At 41.5% G+C, this 17,883-nt stretch overlaps 1 protein-coding gene across 8 annotated transcripts in view; it reads right to left on the bottom strand.

Moving 5' to 3' along the window:
• Positions 1–17,883, bottom strand: part of CHD5 (chromodomain helicase DNA binding protein 5) — a 2,731,226-nt gene that overhangs the window by 1,218,413 nt on the left and 1,494,930 nt on the right. For all 8 annotated transcript variants that reach the window (XM_069610277.1, XM_069610279.1, XM_069610280.1 and 5 more), the window contains one exon: positions 3,951–3,989. In XM_069610277.1, the coding sequence (XP_069466378.1) occupies positions 3,951–3,989 (39 nt within the window). The remainder of the gene's footprint in view (positions 1–3,950; positions 3,990–17,883) is intronic.

Genomic DNA, 17,883 nt, shown 5'->3' on the forward strand with positions numbered 1-17,883 from the left:
CCCATGGCGTGGCCCCCACAAGGGTCTCATAATGTTCTGATCCAGTAGTTTCCTGATTTCTTTTTCCACCTGCATTTGTATATTAACATGGATGCCCCGAATGTGTTGGGCCACTGGTTTTGCAGACTCGTCTATAAAGACTCTGGAAGTTCCTAAGTTTCCCCAGACCTTTGAAGAGTGCCCAGAATGCTTGTTTGACATTTTTCCCTTGGGCCATCTACTTGTGCACCATTAGGTTACAAAGCATATGCACCAATTCCATGTCCAGTGTGGTCTTGAAGCTTAGAATACACCCACTTTCTGCCGCTGTCTTGAGTACGTGTAATGGCACTTTGGCCAAGTGTGGCTTGTAGCTGCATATGGCTGAGAAAGTCTCTTTGCATATGGATATATGTCCACTTCAGACAGTTTCAAATTAGGTACTTTTGGTAGTATATCATATGCTTCCGCGCTGATGGCATTTACAGTCCCCAGTTATTTTGCCGACTTGTTTCCTACAGCCCATACATATCCTTTCTTGTGATGGTCATTTTTTTTGCGGCTAACTGAATTTGCTCCCTGAAGGTGATTATGTCTCCATGTAGCGCACATTTCGGCAGAAGCGCCTGTGCTCTCTCCGTTCTGGGGCTCTATATTCTATTCTATAGTGGTATCTTCTGGCCTCTGGGGCATGATGCCTTTGTTTCCTGCCCTCCACAGGCTGCATGGCTGCGTCACTTCAATGTTGTGAGTGCAGGAACGAGCGTGGGGGTGATAGCGGATGCATACTTTGTGGTGTATTCTATTGCCTTAAAATGATTTTCTCCCTCATATGCTGAGCATGTTTGTCCCAATGCTGGACATGCTTCCTTGTGCGGGGACTCATAACTGCATTTGAAGCAGAATCTGTCCATGCGCTTGCTCATGGGTGGCTTGTCGGTGCAGGTGAGATTTGTTGAGGTTGGCTTGTTCTCTTGGTAACAAGTGTAATTTAACTTATTCTTGGTCTTCATCTGTAGTTCGAATGCTGATTCAGTGCGAACGATCGTTAATATTTCCTTGAGTGTTGATGTTTCTGAAGCAATTTCTTCCTAATTAGTGGGGATTCACAGCCTGCATGTTTTGTGACTGCAGGGCCTCATCATTAGAGTAGAGATGGAACTCACAGGGTTGGATTCTGACCCTAAGCCACATGACAAAGTTGTCCATGGTTTCACCCTTGTCTTGCTTGGTCGTGTGAAAGATGTGTCGTAGTTGACGTTAGTGTGTGGTTCGAAATATTGGGAAAGGGCGTCTTTCAATTTGTCAAATAAGGCAGTGATGTAGTCAGGAAGTTCATATAAGATGACCTGCACCGCAGCCCCCACCACCAGAGTCAATAGCCACTTCTTCCTATTATCTTCTAATGGTCACAGCGCATCTATATAAACATTAAAGTCTCTGATCCAGTGTGGGGCCCAGATTGCTTGTGTCTATCAAATCAATGCCTCCGGGAGCTGGAGCGAAAATGACTCACCCCTTGATGGCGGAAATATCCAGGCGATGACTTCGGGATCATAGCAGGGATGTCTTCATACAACATTTTCTTCTGGTCTCCTGCTGGATGCAACCTTGTCGGTTTTCAGCCTTGGCCCTTTTCTACCTTCTTTGTCCGTGTAGATTGGCAGCTCCTATCTTCCTGAGCTTGTAGAGCAAAGGAGGTCACTACCGTTGCAGCCCCTATGGCTGTGATACCCTATTTGTTTGTTTGGTGCGTCCTTGGGCTCACCTACCCCTCACATTATCTGAACAAGAGCTGGACTGGATCTATACATTAGACACGACGGCAAAGAACAAATTGACAACTCATCTTCCACCAAACCCAAAAAAGTTAAAAGAGACCCAGGATTTCATGAAGAAATTAAACAAAGCATTAGGAAATGTGTTCCTTAGGACGCGTTTAAACTTATTGGACACAAACGAAATCCGGGCAGTTAGAGATCTTTCTACCTCAAACAAATGCAGACTCTGCAAAAACCAAGAGCAGATTGAAACAATAAGACATCTCTTGCTGTCATGTCCAGAAACACAGGAAATCAGAAGTGTCTACTTAAAACATTTATGCTCTCCATTTCTCTTGTGCGAGGAAGACACCTGGTGGGGCCGTCTCATTAACGGAGAAAAAACTCTGTGGATAATAGCGACAACAAAAATTCTTCTAAACGCATTGAGGAAAATAGAACAAATAAATGATTCATCATAGAAACCAGCACATGGGTCTTTTGACTATAGAGAAACGGGCAATTATCAGCTCACCATTTTACGCTGTCTTCTACTTTCAGCCATCGTGTATTTTAAAGATGTAAAGTTTGATAAAACTAGTCTTTGTAAAAATCACTATGTGATTAAAAAAAAAAAAATGATCTTAACAAATCTTCCAATGACTGTTCTTCTCCCTGATGGTACAGGTAATTGTGCCTAATGCAGCACTGTTCCGGCATTTCTTATTTATTTATTTATTTATTCATTTCAGGGTTGCCATCGAGACCACAGATAACGTCTGCCTTCACGGCTCGATCTCTGCTCCAACTCCACCCTTCCTGTGCATGGGCTGCCTTGCGCACGTGCTGTTATCCTGTGCCCCCCGCCTTCACTCATGCCTGCGGTTTGGCTCAGGAGTCGTGCAGCGCTCCTTTTTTCTTCCTCACTCATGGCCTTGCTCCTGAGGCCACTCCTATCACTGGGCATGCGGGTCGGTCTCCCGGTCCCTGACAGTGCTCCCTGGCCACCGTTGCAGTGTGGATGTGCTTCACACACAGGTACCTCTCATCGACTAATGTAGTGTGGTCTATCACTCAGGACAGCGCATGCAAATAATGACTTGGAGACCACAGAGGAAATGTTCCAACTCCAACTGTTTATTCTGTTATCCATCTTCTTACTGTCCTCACCCCTCCCTCTCAGATCACCTGCCATGTCCCTGCCACCCAAATCCCAGCTCCTCCTTCACACAACGAGGAGGATTGAAACAACAAAACTACATAACTGTTCTACAGATTTCTTTGGGCCTTAGCATAGGGGCTCTCAAGCTTTTCGCAAATATTAAAATACTTTGCAAATGTAATCCAGAGATGGACCCTTTGTTATCATTGCTTAGAGAGAGGTTGCATCTGACGCCCATAAGACAGAAACAGATTGCCAAGGGGTTACTCTTGCTTCCCTGGTTGGAGTTCAATTTTCCAACATTTTAGTGCTGGACTATCCATGGGGGCGGGATCAGATTGATATTCAAATCAATATTTCTCCTCTGGAAAGGCACTGTGGGTTACAATGTGCCCGTAGACCCTCATGAGTATTTATCCTTCCATAGATGAAGATTTTTGGCCTTGTTCCAGTTGGCAGTGGGACTCTCACACTTCTGGCAACTACTAGAGTGTCTTGCGTTTTTTGCAGCTTTAAGTACACACACTAGAAAGCACTAAAAGGGCTCATTATGAATTTGCCAGTACCGGTACAAAAGGTGGCATTACAAATGCTGCCTGTTTTGCTCACTGGCTGTTTATGGGACAGGCAAGATTTACTCCAGTTGGTATTTCCAGGAGTTCTGAGGAATACTGAACGTGATACATGGCCCGCATGTAGATTCTTTGACACACTGCTCGCAGATTTTCTGACATACTGAATGCAATAGTTCAGAAAATCTGCATTTGTCACCTCACTTCCAGAAGTGATGTTGTAATCGGCTGGATAGCCGTGATTACCACAAGCTGTACTTCCTCGGATGAATCTACCAAACTCCTAATGAGGGTAGAGTGATATAATTTCTAAAATAGATCCCAGCAATGGCAAAAAATCACACACAATTGATTTTTATGTGGCTATATTTATTGTCTGTGCATTAGATGGATTTCTACCACCCAGTGAGGTGGGTGTTCTAGCATGGTCAATGTTTTGATTGCTCTTTTTCAGGTAACATTGCATGTGTCACTCACCTGTTCTCCTGACCAAAGTTAGAGTGCCACAGTGATGGTCTGCAGGTAAAGAAGAAAAGACACAGAAAGGTGAGGAAAAAAAGAGGAAAGGCAAGAGAAATGTTAACAGAATCATTTTATGCAGCATATCATGTACTTGTGTTTATTTCGAGAGAGGGCATGAAAGTTTCAAGCAGAAATGACTTACAATAACGCATTTACAAATGGTGGAGGCATTCCCCGGAGGTGTGCCTGTAAGATAGCACAATCCGATGAGAACAATGAGATAAGAACAAGTTGTGAACCACTTTCTGAAGGTATGAACAAAGTGGTAAATGGATCAAAGACAAAAGGAAGAAAACTAAGTAGTTACTTTACAGAGTAACTTTTCCAGCGCATATTTCACAGAACTAGTATACCGGTATTGCCTCTCATTTAACCTGTCACTGAAAAAGACAGAGAAGAAGAGATCGAGTCCCGATAAGAAAGAAGACAGAGTGAGCAAATAAAAGAATGGTAGATTGATTTAAGAGGAGGGAGCCGTGAACAGAGATGACCCAAGAACGTGACAGAACAATAAAATAGTCGAGAAAAGATTTAAAAAAAGATAAGTTTTGTGGAATGAAAAGTGAGAAAAGGGTGGACTCTGAATATTATAGAGATGAAATTGACAGCAGCGAGATGTAAGAGAGATGTGATGAGCAAAGGAAAGATCCATTCCCTTCTGCTCACCATTCTTTCTTCAGGTTTTTTTAATGCCTCTCTTTCTCTCTTCTTTTTCCTTTCATACTCGATAGTTGATTCAGATTTTATTATAATGATTATGCTTATCAATGATTGTCGATGTATTTGCTTTATGTTAATGTTGATGTTAAAGGTATTTGTACCGTGCAGTGTCACCACCGGAGTGGTCCCGAGGTGCTTTGGCAGATCTGAAAAGGAGGGTGTGAAAATAAGAGGGGCGGAGTGGGGCATTAGAAGGGTGGAGTGGGAATAGGAAAGTGAGAGTTGTGATGTCCTGTTGGCAGCTTCAGTTCGGTTTACACCGTTCGCTGAGCTTAAGTGCGGTTTTTGGGTCGGTGCGACTTCCCATGTGCGCTTGTTCCACGTTATGTGTTCTTTATCTGTTGTTACAATGTGGTCAAGTGCGTTCGGATTGCTGTGCAGAGAAGTGGTTAGGTGAGTTTCTGTATGAGAAGTGTATGCAGAAAGGTGAGGTTTTAGAGTTTGGTTAGCGGGTTTTCCTTACCTCTTTATATTTGCATTTCTGTGCTCACCATCTATGATTATCCTGTGTGTTTGGTATTGTAGTTTGTCCGCCTAGTTGGCAGGCATGTTGAGGAGTGGCAGTTTTCCTCTGTATTACTCTAGTGGTAAGTGTACCTGGCTGATGCTGGCATGTTACCCCGCCCTGGGTTTGGCAATGTTTATGTTAGAGGATTTATGCTCCATCAAATTGTTTATTACTAGCTAACTTTATTTATTGTGTTACGTGAAAATCAAATAATAAAGAAAATAGGGCAACGGTCAGGGAAGACCTAACCAATCAGTGATTATTGTTCTGTTTTGGTTGTGTGCCCTCAGGAGATGAGTTCCTGTGAAGAGATTTTTTGGATGCAAGTGCAACTGAATAAGTTGTTTGAGTAATTTAAAAAAAAGTCCTTTTGCTGTGATACAACTACAAGCAGTGATACAGTGAATATTGTTTGAAGTGTAAGAAGTTCAAGATTGATTTGATTATAAACCAAACAATATGACTCTGACCCAGAAACACAAATGTACAACATGTGGTGATCAGAACTATGACAATTCATACAATTATGATATGCATACTAAAATACAAGGCAAGTCTCAACAATGATTACTGAAAGGGTAGCTGGAATATATTTTTATATTATTTTTATATTGCGTTATAGTTCAAAAGCTGAACATTTGACACATTGTACATCTTCCATCATTCAACAATCCAAATCAATACAAACATTGAGTTAAAACAGTATTAAAGTCAATTCATCTCCTTAAAAGAAGTCTCTTATACATTATTATGTTATTATTCTAAAAACGTAAGCACCTAAAACCACTTTTATAAAATCTAAAAACCTAATTAATGCAGAAATGTCATTCGTATTTAAAATCCTAATCCACAAGTCCTCATCCGATGCACTCACAAGTTTGCTAATTTTTCTTTCCGAAGCGGCTCAATACAGGACAGTTAATACATAAATGTTTAATAGACTCATCTTCCTGCAGGCAATACCGACACAATCTCTGAATCTTCAGCCTAGCCTCCAACACCTCCTTTGTTGGTAGTAGATTCAACTTCAGCCATAATACTATAAATCGAAATTCTCTTGACTGATGTTTCTTTAAATATGGGATACCAAAACACTATCTGAGACAAGGGCCAAAGAGCAGCAACTTCTGCTTGATGCTCCCAATTTTTAACACAACACAGACTGAAGTTTTTTAAGATTCTATTCTTCACTTCTACACGTTTCGTGGCATACAGCTCGCTCATCTCCCTATCAGAAAGTCTAACTATCCCTCATTTTATTCTCTTGCTAGTTGGCGCTGGTGTGCCGTCTATCTATGATAGGGGATAGCAAAGACGACTGACCCTAAGCAAACCCACTACTTTCCTGTCCGAAATATACTGTAAAATTGCAACAAAAACTTGGGGGAGTATTATTCTCTTAGTTTTATTTCTCCCTCTTTAGTGTACTGGAATCTGCAGATAGTTAACCACTGCTGGTTCAATGTTAAAAATGATTTTTCAACCCAGACTCTCACTCAATCAGAGAGTCCTGTGGGTGCAGGGAATAATTCTAAACATTTATAATCATATACCGTAGCCAAGATGTTTAAATCATATTGACCACTTAAAATGATCGTTAAAGCATTGATATCCTAAAAGTTCTGTTCTAGTCTGGATCTATAAGTTCCTATATAGTTTGAACTCAACCTTATTCAGGCTAGCATATAATTCCTCACTAGAGGAATCAATCCTTGACAACATATAGGTACAGGTTTCACGTCACTTCACCAGGATCTTACAAGCACCCTTTTCTAAAATGTCATTTAGGTTAACATATAATGACACAGACGGGGGAGGACAATGCTAGCATATATTTGCAGCATCCTCCAATCAATGTACGTCTGTAATGGTAACTGACCCAGTTCGTACCTGATACCCACTGTTAGGACAGAATTCGGAAGCTGCAGCACCTTCCTCCACAATTTTGCCTCCAATTTAGTCCAAGGAATTCCTTCATTATAGTTTTCTGCCCCAAATATGAACCGTGGCAGAATTCAATGCCTATAGAACTTTATAGGCAGCAAGGCCGAAAACCTACCAAATCTGAAGTCAAATTGAGCCAATTGAACTACTGAAGCCAAACATTTCGCTTCCAGATCTCTATAGGAAACATACTTCCCCAGGCTTGCATAAATGAAACTCCCCAAATATTCATAGTGTTTCACAACATCCAGTCTTTGACCATTCAAAGCCCATATACATTTTTTTCCATTTTGATCTTTCAACATTCATAATTAGAATGTATGACTTATTGGTGTTGAGGGAAATGTCTAGACTTTGTAAATAAGCTTTGATACAAATCAATGTACTCTTGAGGCCTATGAGGCTCATATCACAGATGACTATATCATCTGCGTAGTTCAAATATTGCAGCTTTCGGTGACCCAATACCGGGGGGGTTGTCCTCGCCTCATCCCAACAAAGACTCATATCTTTTATGTCAAAATTAAATAAGAATGACGTGAGGACACACCCCTGTCGGAGCCCCTGATTAGTTTCTATCTAATTCGTACATGACCCGTGTGAATCCAATCTGATCTTAATTTTTGTTCCATTGTGTAAGGCCTCTAGCATAGCAATTAGGGGATGAGGGCACCCATTATCATTAGGTTTTATCCATAATACTGCACGATTGACATGGTCAAAGGCCTTACTTATATCTAAGAAGGCCAAATGTGCCGGTATGCCTTGTGCCTTTACTTGTTTACCCAACAAGGTTTAGCACAGTTTCCACCTCCTTCTTAAATGCCGCCTGATGATTATCTAGACAATTTGCCTTTATTGCCCATTTTTGAAGCTCTTTTAGTAGTGTCTTTGCAAAGACTTAGTTTGAAGCGTCCAATAAAGAGATTGGCATGTACCGCAGGGGGAGAATCGATCCCCTTCCTTAAAAATCAAAACTATTAAGGCTGCTCACCAGGAACTTGGAAACTCCTGGTTCACCAATATATTTTCATACAATCGAGACATAAGGTACGACTATAGCAGAATATTTGATTTTAATGTCACATTAGTTAGCCCATCATGACCCAGAGCGTTTCATTTTTTGCTGCTCTTAAATAGCATAGATATATCATCCAAGTCCGAAGAAAGTATCCCTACCCAACCTTTGCAAGTGTACATTTCTCCAACCTCCAAATCTTAGTTGACATAGAGGTCCATGAAAAACTTTACCCAAACTTCTTCAGTAATGGGTTGTGCCTGCAGAAAACATCACTTCCTTTGGATATTATTAGCTGCCAGAACATGTCGCTATTATTCCCCATAATACAGCTTAACATTTTTTCTGCATCGTTTATCCCCATTTGGACATTGTGATCTCTCAACCAATTTTCGTATTTGTTTTTCAGTCTTACCATTCAATTTTTCTGGATCAGATAATTTCCCTGTCGCAAAGCTCTTATATCAAGTCGCAACTGCCTTTTTCGTATCTGAACTTCTGCGTAAAAGACGTGATTATGTCCCAATGAGTGAAACCTTTTTTCCAAGTGCCTGGCAGATAACAAATCCACAAGAATTTATCTTATACAGGGCGCAAAACCATTGGGAGAGCTTATACATGTATCATTGTCCTCAAGTAAGTCCCCAAACTGACGGTTAAAGGGACATCGAGTCTACTGCATCGATGCACAGCACCCTCTGCCAAAATTATTTTCAGAAGCAGCTAAAGCTGGATATCGTATATCAAAGATGAGGAATATGTGGGAGGACACAATCCATTCAAAATGGGGGTGTTGTAGGAGGGCAGTGCTCACTGTGGTAGGAGATTGAATGCCAACACTCAGAAACTATGTTGTTGCACTTTATACAAAGCCTAATTTTTACACACTGGTTCATGTTAACATAAACATCACACTTATTCTCATTGACATTTGGCCCACACAGTCCCATACAATGTCCTTTTAGTTAAAATACCCTCCTAGTGTTTTGGCAGATGTAGATATTTTTAGTTTAAATCTCAAAGTGCAAATCAGCTATTACTTATCACCCATACTTATTGGTCCTAGACTATCTTACAGCTCATTGTTTACTGTCATCAACATTTTCCATCCAGTGCACTTTGAAATTTAAACTAACAATATCTACATCTGCCAAAACACTAGAAGGGTATTTTAACTAAAAGGACATTGTGTGGCCCTGTGTGGGCCAAATGTCATTGAGAATAAGTGTGATATTTATGTTAACATGAACCAGTGTGTAAAAATGAGGCTTTGTATAAAGTGCAACAACATAGTTTCTGAGTGATGGCATTCAATCGCCTACCACAGTGACCACTGCCCCACTAGATACATCCTTGGGAAAGAGCTTGGCACCCGAGGTGAGGGCTTAGACATTCTGCATATGTCTCTAAGTTTCATCCTGCATTTTTCTGGTGCCAGAGGCTCACCTGAGAATGATATCCCTTCAAAGGACTCTCAGAACACAATGGTTACAATTCTTGGGAAACATGTCAGACCTATTTCAGGTTCCAAGCAGGGTCGCACAGGATCTCCTGTGGTGGGCCTGCGAGGACAACATTCTAAAGGGAGAACCTTTTTGCCAACCATGGCCGGAGATAACAGTAGTGACTGACGCCTGACGCACGGGATGGGGAGACCACACCAGCGATCTGACAATCAGCAGTCGTTGGACTCCATCGGAGTCCAAACTACACATCAATCTTTTGGAGCTGAGGGCAATCAGACTTGCGCTGAAGGCCTTTCTGTCCTCTGTACAGGGGAAGAATGTCTTGATAATGACCGACAACACAGTGGCAATTTATTTCCTCAACAAAAGAGGAAGTGTGGGGTCACTACCACTGTGAAGAGACGCAATGCAGCTCTGGTACTGGGCAATTCAAGTAGGAATCTCTTTATCAGCAGTTCATCTAGCCGAAGAGGTGAACACAGCGGCGGATGCTCCGAGTAGGCAGAGCACAGTTGGGGAACCCCACAAGTGGATCTGTTCGTGACCAGTGTCAACCGGAAGTGTGAACTGTACTGCTCCAGGGAATTCCCACACCTGTATGCATTTCTTCCAGTCCCTGTCATTCCTCATGTGATCAGGAGGTTGAGAAAGTTCCGGAAACACATGATAGTAGTTGCCCTGGATTGGGCCAGGAGGATGTGGTACCCAGACCTTCTGGTCATGTCCATCTGCCCTCCAATACGTCTTCCTCTAAGAGAGGACCTTCTCTCATGAGAGGAGGGTTGGGTTCTCCATTCAGAGGTCAAGATACTCAGCATTCATGCATGGCTTCTGAGAGGCTGAGATACAAGGACTGGGACCTCCTTATGACATAATTGAGATTTTGCTTTCGGCCAGAAGGCCAGCAGTAAAGTCCTTGTACGGTTGCCGGTGGAACAAATTCTGCAGCTGGTGCAAGGACAAGAATGTAGACCATTTACTATGCAAAACACCAGAAGTGTTAATCTTTTCTACTATACCTAGCCGATCTGGGGCTCCAGGTTGGAACAATTAAGGGCTATTTGGTGCCGCTTTCCATCTTTAAGCACTCGTCAGAGGAATCTTCATATCTCAAGATCCCACTGGTGACACCATTTCTAAAGGGACTCACCAATGTGTTGCACCATCTCCTTTTCAAGGTTCCAGTTTGGGACCTTAATCCGGTATTAAAATGCCTTATTTGTGCACCCTTTGAACCTCTACATTCATGTCTGCTAAGGTTTCTAACATTTAAAACCATTCTCTTGGTATTATTAACGTCAGCCTGTATAGTGAGTGAATTGTAGGCACTATCATCCAAGCCACCCTTTACTATTTTCCACAAGGATAGGGTTGTTCTGAGGGTTAAGCCTTCATTTTTACATAAAATCATTTCAGATTTTCATTTAGGACAGCAAATTGTATTGCCCACTTTCTATCCTCCACCTCATCCTGGCAAGAAGGTGGGGAGATTACATAGTTTACATCCACGTAGAGCTCTAAGCTTCTACTTATCTGGATTATCCAACTTCGTATTGATGATCAGCTTTTTATAGGCTATACAGGGCACAAACTGGGTCAGGCTGTGACTAAACAGACCATATCCAGATGGATAATTCTGGCAATTTCAGAATGCTACAGGCTGGCAGGCAAGGATCCCCCAGAAGGCTTAAGGGCCCATTCCATCCGGGACATGGCTACCTCTACGGCTCTGCAAAAGGGTGTGCCAATCAAAAACATTTATGAGGCACTTACGTGGTCTACTATACACATGTTCACGAAGCATTACTGCCTTGAGGTTTCCCTGGGACAGGATGGAAGCTTTGGAAACGCTGTCCTCCATTCGGTTCATGGAAACCATTAATAGCTAAATTCTTACTCCCCCGCCAAAACAAACACTGCTTTGGGAGTCTAACAAAGATGAGGAATATGTGGGATGACATAATCCATTTGAAGAACAAGTTACTTACCCCTGGTAAATGTTCTATTGACTGGATGTTCCTCTCACATATTCTTCATCGCCCTCCCAGCCTACCCCACAGTAGAATTCCCCATGTTATTACAGTTTTCACACCTTCAAAGCTTAGTACGGTCAAACCCTGTGGATATGTGGGTAGTTTCTACTGTAAGAAAAAGAGAACTGAAGCCAACTGGTGCTGTGCGTGCTATATATACCTTTGATTACATAATCCTCGAGACGGAGGCCCTCGAGGGACATTGAGTCGACTGCATCGACGCATAGCACCCTGCGCCAAATATAAATTCCGGAGCTGCTAAAGCTGGATATCGTATATCAAACATGAAGAATACGTGGGAGAAACATCCAGTCGAAAGAAGGTTACCAAGGCTAAGTAACTTGTTTATCTCAACCATAATGACCTAAAAGGACCTTCTTTGAAGAGCTAGACTCGCTTCTGCACACAATCTCTGTATGAACCTCTTTACTACAATCTGAAAAACTAAAGTCTGATTACAAAAAGTGGAACTATCAATCAGTCAGAAAAACTTTATTTCAGAAAATCATGCTCCAATCAAGTATATACACACCAACAAACAATAATACCAATCACAACTAATGTTTGCATAATACCTAAGTATAACAATGAATGCATCACTCATAAAATGTGGTAAGAAGTGGTGACGGTATGTCTAAGTGGTACAAAATGATATAGTGTAGGTAACAGAACACCGTCCTCACATTGTAACTCCCATTTTGGTTAGGATCTAATCCTCTTAGTAGCACAGCACATGTCCCTGTGTATGCATAACACACCAGTAGCTCACATCCATTTTAAATCCATACATACTAGGCTTACTACCTTACCATTATTTATAGCAAAGGTAATACTTTTTTACGGCCATCAGCTAGTCCAACATTACAATGTTCACCATATTTAAACTACATTAAAAGATAGATGTTTTCATCAATCTTGCTAGCTATAAGATACAATCACAATTCATTTCACATAGTACTTATACATAACAATGAATTAATAACTAATCAAATCTGCAACAATATGCTGCTTAAGTGACAGGAAAGTTAGAAAGTGCTATCACCTTCCTGGGAATTGATTACCAGATCTGCTTAAAAAATGATCCTCAGGGAAGACGACATGTCCCGTTTAAGTGTACCAAAATAACTGGTTGTATCTTACATTCAAGCACAGGGTGTTGGACTTTCTGACATGCATCAAATATATAAAACCTATGTAAGACATTTAATTAGACCTATGTTACAGCATTCATCGAGTTCAGTTTACAATATTTGATGACTATTGTCCTCCATCCAGCTAGATACAGATCGCTGTAGACTTCCTAATATTTCCTCTAATGCTCCCAAGATATAGCTAAGTAGGTTTTTACCAAAAGACCAGGGAGCTACCTCAATGGAGGGATTACAACGCTAGGCAACACAGGTTTGAATCCCTGTCCCACGCTTAGAGACTGGTCTCTGGTATAAGGCACGTTATAATAGATTAATTAATTTAATTTAAATTTAACTGAGGTCTTAACCATTCTTTTCTTGGTCTCATATAGAACAGTCAAATCAGCAAAACGTGTAACAGGTCCTCCGTATGAGCTCTACAAACAGGTTATACATACCATGCTACTTGTGTCATTCTTTAACTATTTATGAAAAATCTACCAGTAATATGCTTTTATCACTAAAGAATCTTGTCAAACGTTGCTTAATCTCATCTAGATAAAGTTCCATCCCTAATGTGTCCTTCCCTTCTAGATAATCTGCAATCGGGCTTATAGACAGACTAATATATGGGATCTGCTTGTAAAAAGCAGTTATATGTTTTTATGATCAATTTAAATATAAAACATCAACAGGCTCATAGAAAGGCTAATATATATGATCTGCCTATAAAAACAGTCATTTTTCTAATTATCAATTTAAAACAGGGTAATCTTCTGAGGCTTTGTACAAATATGTGCAATGTTCACCTAATGGGCCATTTGTTTTATAGACCCCCAACAAGTATAACTAGCTAAACTTTTCACTAGCAACAGATTCTGCAATACTCATTTACGCTCTCGACCTAATCATTCCAGTTGAAGATTCCCTTACTAACCCACCCTTCACATCACTTTCATATCCACATCCTAACCATTCCACACCACAAATCTACAAGTTTAGACCTTCATTGGACAATATTCTCCAGTTCCATTATTGATCCTACTGATTACTCGCTATCCTTGAAAACTCTCTTATCCGCACCAATACCCAATATACACTCCCCACTACAATTATCACCCTATTCTTCTTACCCGCAATGGTTTTATAGCCTCACTCTCAGCAGATTTTTGAACTACACTGGAATACCTTCTATTATTTATCGTGCATCCTAGCCCCTTTCAAGCACCTTTGATAAATCCACAGCCACATGACTTTATTTCCCACTTGAATTCTTTCTTGGCTCATTCTATAATTAGCCAAATACCTATGGCACCAACTTAACATACTTCAAACCCCAATCCTCAAAACAATATAACCACTCACTTCAACCCACATAGCCTTCTACATTATCTAATTCTTCCATTGGTATTTGTTTGAAATGCACTTCACACCCTTATGGTCATATACATAGTCCGCAAAGCCTGTGTTTCCTTCCACTACCTGTAAGAAATACCAGCTCCAACATCCAACACAGTCCATTGCCACTGAAATCCTATGAAACAACCCATAATATAATTTACCCAAAATATATTCTGATAGGTGGCTATCTCCTACTGTCACAATCATATTATCATGCCACCTGGGGAGCTCGAAAGGGCCTTGCAGGGTGCTTTCCTCACAATGTTGTGCTCATGAGCCGTACAAGCATCCTGACACCGAACAACAGTAATTCTGGAAAGATTATGAAATCTACTCCATTCTGGAATCTGACTGCATACCTTACAGTGCCAAGATGGTGCATTCTGGCCCTTGAAGTTATTTCCTCTCTGATATCCTGGAACATCTACATTTTCTATGGCTGTACATGATTCTGAATTTGTTCCATTATGTTCCTGCACTTGACACGACGACCGGTATTTGGTAATGTACCTCATGAATTCTAGAATCAAACTCCTTTCTCTAATCATTTTCGGTCTTAGCAGATTTTGTCTGCTCAAACCATGTGAAATCCACGTTTTGATGTGTAGTCCAGGGTATCTCTTGCTGGCTCATTGACTAGTGCTTGCTCATGTGTGCCTTCTGCCCTTATATACCTTCTACGTGTAGCTCCAGTTTGATTATGCTAAAAAAGGCTTTGCTCTGCAATCCCTTCCTACGTGAAGCTTGCCTATAGCCTCCGTGCTGCTTGTTTATTGATACAATTTCTAACCTCAACACTTTTCTGACCGATTTCTTCAATGGCCCTGATCATTCATCTGCCCTGCCTTAACTGCGGCATGAGTTTATATGTTTCCAGTTTTAGCTATTGGAACAGCCTTGTTTTTTTCCATGTCTTTTATGAATACTCACCATTCTGTTCACCATTGGTTGTTACGAATATTTCTTTTCCCTTTTCCGTCAGCTTCTAGTGTGATTTAGTGCACCTGTTTTAGTCCCTATTCTCGGGTGAGCTACGCGTTTGGTTTTTGTTCCGGGCATGACAAATATCAGCTGTCTAAGCTGGGCTCCTGTCCGTTCTGTACTAATGTAATTTTTATGTATCTGTCCCGTGTAATGTATAACGTGCCCTGATTACGTTTTTCCTGCCCCAGGCTTTGACTTTAAGCGCTAGTCCAGCTTGGCTTAATACATTCCATGACAGACCTTGCCCAGCTTACTGAGACTATTTACCATCTCTCCTGTTTTGTGACATGTATTTGTTTCCGGACACAGTGAGTAGGTCCTTCAAAGTGCTTTGCACACAGAGACTCCCTTCGTTCTCCTTCTCCATTGAGATGCTGAGTCATTGTGTATAAGCAACCTGCTTCAAATAAGCCTTATAAACTGAAACATGTGTCAGGATCACAGGATACTGACTCAATCCAAGTTATTGCCAAAGGAAATGCAGAGGGACATACATAGTAGAACGGTCATTATCTCAGGCAATCACGGCCCCTTCTAAGGTTTCTAAGGCTATTGTGGAGAAGAGTTTACAAAGCATCTACTCTTTTTTTCAAAACTGCAATAAGGTTGTGAGGGAGAGTAGCCAAGATGGAATGCCTGCCAAGGTAAGTAGGAGTTGATCATTGGTGCAGGCAGGCGTTGGAGCGGGAGTGGGAAGGAATGCACTGAAATAGCAGCAGGCACAGGGGGCTGTGGAGAAGGAGAATGTTCAGATATAGGGCAGACCACAGATCAAAGGCCGCAAAATGCAGCTTTGTATGTGTTGCCCAGCAGACTATAATAACCACCAGATGCTAATATGATTTTGTGACCTCTCAGCAGGTTTTAACAAATAATTTAAACTATTACTTCTTCCATAGAAGTTTGTCCCAGCATTCTCTACATTACTCTTTTGCCGCATATTCTTTTTGATGCTGTCAATGCTCTTACCTCCTGCTTTGTCTATTGGTTTCTGTTCTTCCTTTCAGTCTCCACTCCCATGGCTATTAAGTCATATTAGTGTTATTGCTCTATGTGTGTCTCCTCTTACTGAGCTTTTTCTAATGCAGATCTGAGGCCACTCCTGATACGTACTTCTGATCTGTTCTTATCTCAGTTCAGTCCAAAGTTATTAATCAGTCTTGTTAGGGCGTTCTGCACACTGTCCTACTGCCCTTTCAATATAACCTTTGTCAGGTATATGGTAATACACCTATTTCCAAATTCCCTAGTTTGAGGTCTGGATGAGGGCCACTCTGACCTGGCTTTGTCTTTGCGTCCTGACACTGTTTCCATCACTATCACCCTGCCTAACAATACAACATCCTCCACATGAACCCCGCACTGTCTTTGATACTGTATATTCGGCCACCCTCCTAACATTGTTATCAGCTCTGGGATCATTTTAATTTTGAGTACACTTTCATGGCTCTTGTCCTACCTTTCTGACCTCTTTGGGCTTGATTATGAATTTGGTGGTAATGGCAAAACATGGGCCTCATTCCGAGTTTGTCAGTAATTCGGTGGTAGTTCTGTCGAATAACTGCCAAAATCAGTTACTCTTACTGCCACTCAGTCCCGTGGGTTTCCCACAGCATGAGAAGTGGTGGTAGAGCGGTGGCAGTTCTTATTTTAGGAGTCCATAGGACTCCATGGGATATTTGAAGCAATTACGGCGAGTGGTAATTCCGCCGATTTCTGGCTTTAAAGTGGAGGATTTACCTCGAGCATGAGGCTGCAGGTAAATGCTCCAGTTCAACTTCAAACTTTGGATTTGGAAGACCGGTAAAAGCAGCAGTAATTCCTTTACCACCCCCAAAAACGAAATTACCGTTCCCTTTTCACTGCTCTGCCAAACTTGGAATAAGAATATCAGATGTTTTATCACTCCACCAAATTCAGAGTTTCAGAATGGAAAAAGGGTTAGCAGGTGCCCCTCTCTCGAAAGAACACAGTCTGATAACCTGTTCAGTGGTTTTTAACCACCCTTAGAGTTTGCAGCCATCTGCTTTTTGATCACTGTACCTTTCACAGCGTTCACGCCTGCTACCTTTTTTGAAAAATGTTTGCAAGGAACTTGGGGTTGGTCACCCTGAGTTACCTGGGGGAACCCAGACTTGGACTCCCTGCTCACTGTGCTCAGAGAGGCACAGCTCCACCTCACTGATGAGGCCCAACAAGGCTGAAACACGTGTATGTGGTTGCTGTTGGTACTCTTGTTCAGAAGGGAATTGGCATAGCATTTCGGTGCTGGACTGCCCATGTGCGGGGGACATAGACTGATATGCAAATGGATATTTCCCATCTGTGAAAGGTACAGTGAGCAAAAAGCAATGGCATGCGAACTCTCAAAGTTGGAAAAAACTACAGAACAGGTTATCATGCCATGTTCTTTCTGGAGAGGGGCGCCTGCGACCTTTTTTGAAAAAAGTTTCAAAATGGAAACTTTTCAGTTCTACCTGCTTTTGTATGGAGGCAGTTACCTGCACACAAAAGCATTAACAGATGCAATATTACCACTTATGGTAACACTTCTTGAAATAATAGGGCATTTCTTCATGGAGTCATTTGGGACTTCAAAATGATGAATATTCTGCATTACTCAGAATCTTATGTACCCTTCAAGTTGCTGCATGCATACCACATGGGGTGGTAAAGGTAAATCT

This window comes from Ambystoma mexicanum, chromosome 8 (genome assembly GCF_040938575.1).
Source record: "Ambystoma mexicanum isolate Mex_15411 chromosome 8, UKY_AmexF1_1, whole genome shotgun sequence".
Lineage (NCBI taxonomy): Eukaryota > Metazoa > Chordata > Amphibia > Caudata > Ambystomatidae > Ambystoma > Ambystoma mexicanum.